This window comes from Musca vetustissima, unplaced genomic scaffold, assembly GCF_032173495.1.
Source record: "Musca vetustissima isolate MV318-11 ecotype Yass unplaced genomic scaffold, APGP_CSIRO_Mvet_v1 utg39929, whole genome shotgun sequence".
NCBI lineage: Eukaryota > Metazoa > Arthropoda > Insecta > Diptera > Muscidae > Musca > Musca vetustissima.
Genome location: NW_026873496.1, coordinates 47,709 through 57,309, shown reverse-complemented (window position 1 = coordinate 57,309; position 9,601 = coordinate 47,709). Strand labels below are relative to the sequence as shown.

The 9,601-nt window shown below is 38.6% G+C and overlaps 2 protein-coding genes across 2 annotated transcripts; both read right to left on the bottom strand.

Moving 5' to 3' along the window:
- Positions 1–3,898: 3,898 nt before the first annotated feature.
- LOC133325782 (tectonic) lies at positions 3,899–6,941 on the bottom strand. Its single transcript, XM_061534508.1, has 3 exons — positions 6,210–6,941; positions 6,001–6,148; positions 3,899–5,184 (listed from the first exon to the last, which is right to left on the bottom strand). The coding sequence occupies exons 1-3, from the start codon at positions 6,939–6,941 to the stop codon at positions 3,899–3,901; spliced, it is 2,166 nt and encodes a 721-aa protein (XP_061390492.1).
- A 24-nt stretch (positions 6,942–6,965) lies between these two features.
- On the bottom strand, positions 6,966–7,722 carry LOC133325804 (B9 domain-containing protein 2). Its single transcript, XM_061534526.1, has 3 exons — positions 7,625–7,722; positions 7,208–7,559; positions 6,966–7,059 (listed from the first exon to the last, which is right to left on the bottom strand). The coding sequence occupies exons 1-3, from the start codon at positions 7,710–7,712 to the stop codon at positions 6,966–6,968; spliced, it is 534 nt and encodes a 177-aa protein (XP_061390510.1). The 5' UTR covers positions 7,713–7,722.
- Between the last annotated feature and the right edge of the window lie 1,879 nt (positions 7,723–9,601).

Below are 9,601 nucleotides of genomic sequence, written 5' to 3'. Positions count from 1 at the left end.
GCGGCTGTGCCAAGTTTAAATCTGCGGCAATTGGATGCCCTGGACAAGTGTCGTCAGGGTGATGTTGAAAAGGCCACGGTATTGACGGATGAAGAAATCATTTGGCTACAGGAGAATAAAAGTAAAGGGCATTTGGAATTGCTGAAACTACGGGCAAATGCTGAACAAAAGACGACCACAACACCACCACCTTCGGCAGCAGCAGCATCCGGACATCAACATAATAATGTTAGTTCCACCACAAGTACACCACCTCCATCCGCATTACTACCCACACCAACGGCAATTAGTTTAGCTGAAGCCGAGCGTATCCTCAAACAAACACCTTGTTGTCACAGCAATATAATTGCCTCAATACCGGGCGCCAAAATACCCCCCATACCACACAATGTAACCGCAACAACACCACCGGCCTGTTCCTCCTCCCCCGCCACATTATCACAAATTGCGTCCTGTTCTACCGAAGATACCACCGATTTTACTCTATTTCTCGATGATGGTTATATTGAAATTAATGACTTCAAGTTGGGACGCAACTATGAGCTGAATAGCCTATGGCTGCGTTCCTTGTGCCGCTGTGCCAAGTGCTATGATGCGAAACATGACATTCCAAAAATAAATGTATTTGAGCTGTCACCGGATGTCCAGCCGATTATGGCAAATGTTGCAGATGAAACTACAAAATTGGAAATTGTATGTAAGTGAACAAAAACTTAATTTCAGAAAATGGAACTGAAGAAAAAGGTTGAGGATAAGAGAGCCTTCATTGACGAACTGAAAATATTTTCCACGGTTGAGTCTTTATAGAAGAGTTAAAGGGAGTCTTTATAGACGAGCTGAAGCAGGGAGTCTTTGTAGAAGAGCTGAAGCAGAGAGTCTTTATAGACGAGCTGAAGCAGGGAGTCTTTATAGACGAGCTAAAGCAGGGAGTCTTTGTAGAAGAGCTGAAGCAGAGAGTCTTTATAGACGAGCTGAAGCAGGGAGTCTTTATAGACGAGCTGAAGCAAGGAGTCTTTATAGACGAGCTGAAGCAGGGAGTCTTTCATAGACGAGCTGAAGCAGGGAGTCTTTCATAGACGAGCTGAAGCAGGGAGTCTTTCATAGACGAGCTGAAGCAGGGAGTCTTTCATAGACGAGCTGAAGCAGGGAGTCTTTCATAGCTGAAGCAGCTGAAGCTGAAGCAGGGAGTCTTTCATAGACGAGCTGAAGCAGGAAGTCTTTCATAGACGAGCTGAAGCAGGGAGTCTTTCATAGACGAGCTGAAGCAGGGAGTCTTTATAGACTAGCTGAAGCAGGCAGTCTTTATAGATGAGCTGAAGCAGGGAGTCTTTCATAGACGAGCTGAAGGGAGACGAGTCTATAAAGATGCGTAGATTTTTAAAATAATTTTTATCCAAGGTCTATATAAGACCTATATTTTTAAAATACTTTTTTTCCATGGCCTATATAAGGCGTAGATTTATTTAAATATTTTTTTCCAAGGCCTATATATTACTTTATCTATTACTTAAGATTTTTTACTATAAAATGCTGTTCTCTTTCCTTCTTTTTTCCTACAGGGGAAGATGGTCATACCTCTACATATGACCTAAATCAAATCTATGAAAAAATGCACATGAAAAAAGTCCTCAGCCCACTGCATAATTACATCTTGTGGACATCGCGTGATATAAAAGAAAGCTCCGAAGACGATTTTAAACCCCTACCATGTCATGATCTATTAATGGATCCCACAAAAATACCCACCGCACTACGAAGGCTACAAAAAACTGGAGTTTTAATTATTAACGCCCTACCACGATCCGATACGGATTCACTGCTCAGACGAACGCTTATATCGAAACTATTCAATCATGTCTGGGATAATTTGATAAGTGAAAAACGTAAACAATTTTGTGCCACACATACCACGCCATATACGAACTGTACCTTTGAGTCAATGGACAAGGGTCTACAAATGCTCACTGTGCCATATCACAAAGAAAATATCAAAATTAAATTATGTTTAGTCGATGGATTTAATGCGGCCAAACAATTGCAGCAGCTAAATCAAATATCTTATGATTTTTTAACACAATACATACTCGAATATGCGTTTAAGGATAGTCGAGGATATTGCCATCACGTCAAACAAAATGTTATTAATCTTAAGGATGAACGTATTATGTTCTCACCGTATCATTTAAGTGATCTGAAGGCACAAGATTTTGATATGATTGCCACACATTCCAAGAATTTCAATGAAATTCTAAAGCTACACGAAAATCAATGGCATATTGAACTGGATTCTGAAATGTTGATCATTTTGGATAATTATCGTATTTGTTGGTGTTTGAGTGAACAACTGAGTGCTGACACCGAATTGAATTGTTTCTACATGGAGCGGAGACATTTTATAAGTAGTTTACATCAATTAGAGGTTAGTGCAAATTTGTTTCACTCCATATGATTTGAATTAATAATTATTTTGTTTTATTTTTCAGCAGTGATTTTGTCGTATACAACAATCGCAACATATAAAGTTCCTATATATATATATATATATACACGCGTACATGCATATATACAAAAACAAAAAACCCATCTACATTATATACACATACAATTCGAATGTTCCTATTACAATTTAAGCCTAAACTGTTGCTGACCACTTTCCAACCAAGTTCCAGTGCGGAGGCAACAGAATAATTTAATCGTAAGTTATACTAAGATGTTCCTATTAGTTTGATGTTCCTATTTTACAATGAAAAAAATAATGGTAAAGCTCTTATGCTTGAAATGTGTAATATTTTTAAAAGAATATTATGTATAATATACTTTTATTGATGTTCCTATTTACAATTAGGTGATAAACCGAATCGATGATGACTATGGCACGAATATTAAATAATCAATTTTTATTCTCAATAAATACAACGTATGAATTCCTCGAATATATTAATAAGGAAATATTCCTTAATTTGTCGAAATATCATAGAGCAAAATCAGGGACCACTAAATTCCATAGTAAATTAAAGAAACATCAACACAGCAGTTATTGTGGGCCGAGTTTTCTCTACAGAAATAACATCCCCAACTACTGTAGACCAATTTATCTCTATAGGAAAAACGTCCTTTGCCACTGAGGACATTTTTTTAAAACAAAATTTCATCTGTGGCTGAGACATTTTTCCTATAGAAAATATTGTCCTCAGTGGCTGAGACATTATTTCCTATAGAAAAAATTGTCCTCAGTGGTGGACAAAAATTGATTCCTCAGTTACTGTGAACCCATTTTTTCTCTAAAACACGTATGAAAATGCCTCACTGTTTCAACTCGTCTATGAAAGACTCCCTTCAGCTCGTCTATGAAAGTCTCCCTGCTTCAGCTCGTCTATGAAAGTCTCCCTGCTTCAGCTCGTCTATGAAAGACTCCCTGCTTCAGCTCGTCTATGAAAGACTCCCTGCTTCAGCTCGTCTATGAAAGACTCCCTGCTTCAGCTCGTCTATGAAAGACTCCCTGCTTCAGCTCGTCTATGAAAGACTCCCTGCTTCAGCTCGTCTATGAAAGACTCCCTGCTTCAGCTCGTCTATGAAAGACTCCCTACTTCAGCTCGTCTATGAAAGACTCCCTGCTTCAGCTCGTCTATGAAAGACTCCCTACTTCAGCTCGTCTATGAAAGACTCCCTACTTCAGCTCGTCTATGAAAGACTCCCTACTTCAGCTCGTCTATGAAAGACTCCCTGTTTCAGCTCGTCTATGAAAGACTCCCTATTTCAGCTCGTCTATGAAAGACTCCCTGCTTCAGTTCGCCTATGAAAGACTCTGCTTCAGTCGTGTATAGAGACCCCTTTAAGCTCGTGTATAGAGATTTTGAATATTTTTTTATTAATCAAATATTTTATTGTTGTTTTTATTCTAAGCATTTAAAATTACAATTAAGCCCATCAAGATTATAAAATAATTTCTTAAAAGACTAGAAGCTGATGCAGCTTTTTCATTGATATCATAAAAACGCACTGACATTGTGATTGGAACTTCTACCATTTCATCCAATGAAAATTCCAAATCATGTCTTTCACCCATCAGCAAGGCGGCGTATTCAATAATATTCTGATGTTGTTGTTGCGTTAAACCACCACTTAGATCCACATAACCCATATGAAATTCATACATCACACTCAGCAATATATTGCGACATATAAATGTCCCAGTATTTTCCAAATATTGACCAAATACTTGATTAAAATCCGCATTGAAAACATTTAGCTGTATCCAATGTTCGGAATTATTTTTAGGTTTACCCAATTTCGAGATATAATAGGAATTTATTTCACTGATGTTCGGTTGACCATTGAAGAGCTGTTGATTGATGCGATTTTGTAGTGTTAGGCAAATTGTGGTATAGTTGGCCTTTGCAGGACCCGTGAGGTGCGTGGTGTCATTATTCATACGAATTTTACATTGTTTGACAAAATTTACACCATAGTTGATATAGTCTCCTCCCGAAGATTTTTCTGAGCGGCCACATAGACCTTTGTATTTTTCCAAAATGTTTATAGAATGACCTCCTCTTTCTTCGTTGTCCAGATCCGTGGCAAAGAAATCTAATTGCTGATTCTTTTCCGATAAGGGCAATGATTTATTATAGGCCACATATTTTCCCAAGATTACTGGTTTTCCCAAGGTATAGCCATAAGGACCGGAACTTGGTTTTGATTTTCGAATTTCACTTCTATTTTTCAGAACTTCTTTCAAACTTCCATTTAAATATTGGATGTCATATGACAACCAGGATTCGATGGTGTCTACCGATCCAACATCCACTTCCCTATGCCATAATTCAATCAGGATCCCATTGATGGTGGTGAAATTGTGAAATATTTTTATTTGTATTTCCTTGACTTCGGTATTTTCAAAATCCGCTTCCTTAACTTCAGTTGACAATCGACATCTTTCGGAACCGGCAATACACCATCTCAGGGTTATGTTTGCCGTATATTTTTTAAAATGCTTAGGTTCATAGAGATGTTCCGCTAAATTAGGCTTTTGTAGAACTTTGTAATTGTCCTGGAAATCCATTAATTTCACTTGAATATCCTCTAGGTTGTCATTGCGCTGAAGGCATGTTCGTTTTTGAGATTTCAAATATTTTATTGGTTCCATTGTTTGGCAATAGGGTGGCTTCAACGATGAGGGCAGATCTGAAATGACAAGCACGATTTTACCGATTACTTTTCAAGGGTCTACAATTTTTTAAAGAATAATTTTTCCATCCAGTCGTGGATTTTTTAAAGGGTCTACAAGAGGCGTGGATTTAAAAAAATGTTTTTCAAGGGTCTACAAGAGGCGTGTTTTTTTAAAGAATATTTTTTAAGGGTCTACAAGAGGCGTGGATTTAAAAAAATATTTTTCAAGGGTCTACAAGAGGCTTAGATTTTTAAAGAATAATTTTTAAGGGTCCTGAAGAGGCGTGGATTTTTTAAAGAATATTTTTTAAGGGTCCTAAAGAGGCGTGCATTTTTTAAAGAATATTTTTTAAGGGTCCTAAAGAGGCGTGCATTTTTTAAAGAATATTTTTTAAGGGTCCTAAAGAGGCGTGGATTTTTTAAAGAATATTTTTTAAGGGTCCTCAGAGGCACAAGCGTGGATTTTTTAAAGAATATTTTTCAAGGGTCCTCAGAGGCACAAGCGTGGATTTTTTAAAGAATATTTTTTAAGGGTCCTAAAGAGGCGTGGATTTTTTAAAGAATATTTTTTAAGGGTCCTAAACAGGCTTGGATTTTTTAAAAAAAATATTTTTTAAGGGTCCTAAACAGGCTTGGATTTTTTAAAAAAAATATTTTTTAAGGGTCCTAAAGAGGCCACTACAAGGCTTAGATTTTTAAAGAGTAGATTTTCAATGGCCCTTCGAGGAATATTTAGGATTTTTAAAGACCTTAATCTCGCGTGGACTTTAAATATTTTTCAGGAAATTGAAGAAGGCACAGGGGCTTCTGAGGAATATTTATTGTTCTTACCAAAATCCCTTATATCCTTGCTCTCAATATGTATCAATTTCAAGGCATCTCCATACATATAAAATTCCCGACTTGGCTGTTCCGTATCTTCTTTCAGCAAACTTGGCCATTTGTAATAATGTGAAGTATCTGAGAAACTTGGATGGTCCTGCAAAAATAATAAAATTAAATTATTATGAAAATCGATATCCTAACCCCTCTTCCCTTACCCTCTCATGTAGATCCGATGTTGGCAAATTTGTTTTGAAGACACACAACCAACCATCCTTCTCTTCGCACGTAGGCAAGCCATGTTGAAATTTAAAATCTTCAAAACGTCCCTCATGCAGTTCGAAATCATTTAAATTTTCCCGTAGGCATTTAAATGAGCGAAAAGCCTCTGCAGGACAATCCGGATCGCAGCAACAATTAATATCACAACCATTTATGGTTAAATCACAAAAACAATATTTGGAGCTATGTGAACCTCCATTGTGCGCTGAAAGTGCTGATGTTTCTCCGGGTACCTCTGTCGAATTGGTGGTAATATCAGGACCAACTGTCGATGTTGTTGTTGGAGGAGATTTTGTGGTGGTTGTCCGAGATTTTTTAGTTAAAGGTTTCTTTGTGGTATTAGGTGTTGTTGTTGTTGGTTTCTTTGTGCTGCTAGTGGTCTCTTTTCTGGGTGGAAATTCCGGCCATTCGGGTTCCGATTCTGTTGTGATTTCTTCTTGGGGCTTTGCAGTAGAGGTGGTTGTTGTAGCTGATGTGCTAAGGTTTTGTGGCTCAATTTCTTCTGAAATTTGTGTGTCTTCTGTAGAAATTGTTGTTGGGGTTGTTGAAGTTGTTGTTGTGGTCGTCGTTGTGTCTAAGGGTTTTGAGATGCCGATTTTAACTGCATCTAAGGCCAGTAGATTGGGAAGTATTATACAACTCAAAAGTATTAATTTATGGAAAGACATTTTTTGAGGGGTTAGGTTTCGATTTCACTTGAATTCAATACCAAATTTGGCAAAATTGCGAAATATTAAATTGATGTCGATGATTATTTTGCCTGAGGTGCGGGTTTGGAGTTTGTATCTGAAAGAGAAAAAAATAATTTTTTTTAATATCGAAAAAAATTTTTGTTTTTATATCGATGACTTGAATAGATCATTGAAAAAGAGATTTTTAAGAATCCTTGCCTCTTTTAGAACCCTGAAAAAATATTTTTGAATCTGATCCTTACCTTTCCAAGCCGCTAAATATTAAATCCTCCTTGCACAACGCCAAACCACCACCTCCAAATTTTTCTCTCACACTATCGTACCAGGAGCGCGGGGCAATTTTCCAAGTTAACACTTCCAGACGATGTAGTCCTGGTTTAGTGGGTAAATGTACAAACCCGTAACCAACTGGCCAGGATTTATTTAGGACATTAACGGCATGCACTTCCAAATGCAGCTTAGGCCAACCCTGCACCGAGGCTGTGGCCAAGTGTATATCTAATGGTTGGCAGAAATCCGAAGATGATTCCAATCGATTGGCGGACACAAATGTTTGGCCCTGGGCTTCTCCTTGGGCAACACGCCAGGCGGTACCTAGGGGAGAGAGGAGTTAATTAATAACAAACTATTTTCTATGATGCCCGGGTTTTTTTCCTCACCACTCTGTAAACTCCACTTGCAAAAAATGTGTGGTTCTCGAAAATCAACAGCTTTCAATATTTGTCCAATCACATAGACCTCCGCCATTAATTACGAATTTCCAAAAATTCATTTAATTTTGCGAAGGCTTCTTGTTTTATTTCAAACTTTTTCATTTATCTACAGACGAGAATATATCTTCAGTATCGAATTTATACAAAATTTTCTTCTAATGTCCTTCTCCATGACAATACAACCAGCCGTTGCCATGGCATTTTCAAATCAGGGTTGTATTTGACAGAATGATAAAGGGTGTCTCCATGGCAATTAAAGATTTCAAAATTAAAGGGGTTGTCGTCAGAATTTATTAACCACCATGTTTTGCTTCCTAAGGGAGAAAAATAAGTCAAGACAACAACCACAGTACCTTTGTGTGACACACAAAGGACTTCAGAGGGCGGCATTGATTTTTTAAATATATTTTAAAAGGCTACATATAGGCGTAGGGGATGATAGATATCAAGCAACGGCTCTGATTGACTTTAACATGGCGAAGTCCAGGCTTAACTTGGTCCCTCTTTCATCTCAATTGTTGACACTGACCTCCCCTCGGTGTCACCTGGGGTAGCTATTTTCATCACCCGTTGAAATAGTGAGCTAATATGTGCCGCGAGTTCACACATAAGAACTATAAAAAATGGGTTGAGGCGTCGGGTTAGTTGCCCACACTCGGAAAACCCTCCTACTATGAAAAAGCAAAGAAAAAGAAAACTAAACCCCCCCTAATGTTGATGACCACGATCTGCAAATCTGCACTTGGAATGTGCGCACATTGTACAGAAAAGGCGCAGTTCTCGCTTTGGCGGATGTACTCAAGAAGTACAAAGCCGATATTATTGCCTTACAGGAAATGCGATGGAAAGGGACTGGCGTAAGTAAATCAGATGATTTCGCCCTATATTATAGCTGCCATGAAACGTGACATGAATTTGGCTGCGGATTTATGGTCAACAGGAGAATAAAAGACCTCGTCTCCAGATTCACTCCAGTAGATGAGCGAATTGCTATAATCCGCATAAAAGCGAAGTTCTTCTACATCAGTCTTATTTGCGCCCATGCTCCGACCGAAGACAAAGATGAGCAGACCAAAGACATATCTTATGAGCGCCTAGAAACAGCATATGATCGCTGCCCTGGCCATGACATTAAAATTCTGCTAGGAGATTTTAATGCAAAAATCGGAAGGGAAAATATCTTTGGCCCCACCGTCGGAAAATTCAGCCTTCATGAAGAAACATCCGAAAACGGCATGGGGTTGATTGACTACGCGACAGCAAAAAACATGGTAGTTAGCAGTACCAGCTTCAAGCATCTCGATATACACAAGGCCACCTGGATTTCTCCTGATCAAGCAACGAGAAATCAAATCGATAATGTTGTGATAGACGGAAGGCATTCATCCAGTGTATTAGACGTTCGATCGATCCGAGGAACGAATATCGATTCGGACCACTACTACTACGTTCGCACTCGTCTTAATGCAGAAAAGGTGCGATCTAACACAACACGGAAACTCGACGTCGAAAAGCTGTAAAACCAACAGGTAGCCGAGGCCTACTCCGCTCAACTTACCCACCTGCTTGACGAAAGCACTTCTTGTCCCGATAATAGTATAGAAGCACAATGGCAAAGAATTGCCCACTCCCTACAAACTGCAGCAAAAGCAACACTTGGTTACCAAAAACCACCACCAAGGAACCCATGGTACGATCAGGAGTGTCGTAATTCTATTGATGTGAAAAACGCGGCGTATAGGGCAGCCCTGCAGACAGTAGCAACACGTAATGTGATGGAGAATTATCGGGAGAAAAGGAAAGAGGAGAAAAGTGTTTTCAGAAAAAAGAAGAAAGAACAAGAAAAACGTGAGCGTGAGCAAATCGAGATGTACAGGAGTCAGAATTAAGTCCGGAAATGTTACCAACGAGTAAAACACCAAA